Here is a 1,704-nt window from a genome sequence, read left to right as displayed (position 1 = left end):
TACATCTCGAAAACCGTCATTTTGGAACCGTAATTTAAAAGTCTATAAGCGAAATCTGCTAAATAAAATATGCCACCGGAAATATCATTAAGAGCGAAGTTTATATAGCGAATTAGATTTGAAATTAAGCTTTATAGGCTAAGCTTGGTTTATTACAACATCAATTTTTATTTAGCAAAGTAACAAATTAATGTTAATTTGAATTGAGTGGTAAAACCTTCAGGAGTAAAAAATTTCCTTGCAAAGCTCAATATGTGAAAAAAAAATTATTTATTTTATATATGCCACATTTCTTGTACCAAAATGAGTATTCTCAGCTCTTAGTAATATTATGTTTTCACATCGCAACCCAATTGAAGCAGGCAATTTTTATTTTTATATCATAATAAATCATTTGTATTAAAATATAATTACAAAAATTTTTAAATATTAAATTATTAATTATATTTATATTGTTTAACATTTATTTCAAATGTTTTTCTTTAAATTTAATCTTTTTCTGAATAGATTTTGTAATACTCCCGTTACGTCGGTAAATATAAAAGTGGATTACCTCTTTCTTAACATTTATTCCCGTTTTTAGACCAAAGTATTACTTGGGAAATTTGCGAGCCACTCCTAAGCTATATATATCAATCAAATCAAATAAACAAAAATATTTTAAAAATATTCTATTATTGATCATTTATATATTAAGTTTTCCATATATCTTTTGAATACACTAAAGTTTTAAATTTGTTTTTCGTTTTAGGTGTACTATGGGTTTATAGCAACATAATTGAAGGTTCTGTCGAAACAATGAATCGTTTCAAAGAACTAGGAAAAAAAATATTTTTTTGTACAAATAATTCCACAAAAACCCGTACAGAATTATTAGAAAAAGCAGTCTTCTTAGGATTTAGTATAGAAGAGGATAGCATAATATCGACAGCTCATTCCGCTGCAGCATACCTCAAAAATCGTAATTTTAATAAGAAAGTTTATGTCATTGGCACAACTGGTATAACTAGAGAACTGGATTCCGTTGGTATCGATCATACACCAGTTGGGCCAGATGTAATGGAGGGTACACTGCAACAGTATTTATCGCAGCATTTCAAGCCGGAAGAAAATATAGGTGCAGTTCTAATTGGTTTCGATGAACATTTCAGTTTTCCGAAAATGACTAAAGCTGCCTCATATTTAAGTGATCCAGATTGTTTATTTATTGCAACGAATACCGATGAGAGATTTCCAATGCCAAATTTGGTTATTCCCGGTACTGGCAGTTTTGTACGCGCTATACAAACGTGTGCTGAACGTGAACCTTTAGTAATAGGAAAACCTAATCCTGGTATATGTGAATGGTTGATTAAGCGAAATGTCATTAATCCAGCACGTACACTTATGATCGGTGATCGGTATGTCTAATTGAATTATTTGTAATATGAGATAATGATATATATTATTTTATTATCTATTTTATTAGTTGCAATACAGATGTATTGCTCGGCTATAATTGTGGTTTCCAGACATTGCTTGTTGGTACTGGCATACATCATCTAAACGATGTAGCAGAATGGCAATCTTCAACAGATCCAGAATTAAAAAAATTAATTCCAGATGTGTATTTGCCCAAACTTGGAGATTTATTGCAGTTTATGTGATGTAATATAAAGAGAATCGGCATAGCCAGAAAAGACGCTACTATAATTGGTTTAATTT

General features: G+C 30.0%; 1 protein-coding gene across 1 annotated transcript; it reads left to right on the top strand.

Moving 5' to 3' along the window:
* Positions 1-303: 303 nt before the first annotated feature.
* LOC119663973 (glycerol-3-phosphate phosphatase-like) lies at positions 304-1,698 on the top strand. Its single transcript, XM_038073557.1, has 3 exons — positions 304-307; positions 728-1,400; positions 1,469-1,698. The coding sequence occupies exons 1-3, from the start codon at positions 304-306 to the stop codon at positions 1,644-1,646; spliced, it is 855 nt and encodes a 284-aa protein (XP_037929485.1). The 3' UTR covers positions 1,647-1,698.
* The last annotated feature ends 6 nt before the right edge of the window (positions 1,699-1,704 follow it).

This window comes from Teleopsis dalmanni, unplaced genomic scaffold, assembly GCF_002237135.1.
Source record: "Teleopsis dalmanni isolate 2A unplaced genomic scaffold, ASM223713v2 unscaffolded_contig_1210, whole genome shotgun sequence".
Taxonomy (NCBI): domain Eukaryota; kingdom Metazoa; phylum Arthropoda; class Insecta; order Diptera; family Diopsidae; genus Teleopsis; species Teleopsis dalmanni.
The sequence above is the reverse complement of the archived record's forward strand: the minus strand, read 5'-3'. Positions and strand labels throughout refer to the sequence as shown.

Coding starts and splice junctions, on each gene's coding strand:
- LOC119663973 (XM_038073557.1), top strand. Junction 1,401..1,468: donor ACACTTATGATCGGTGATCG/GTATGTCTAATT, acceptor CTATTTTATTAG/TTGCAATACAGATGTATTGC.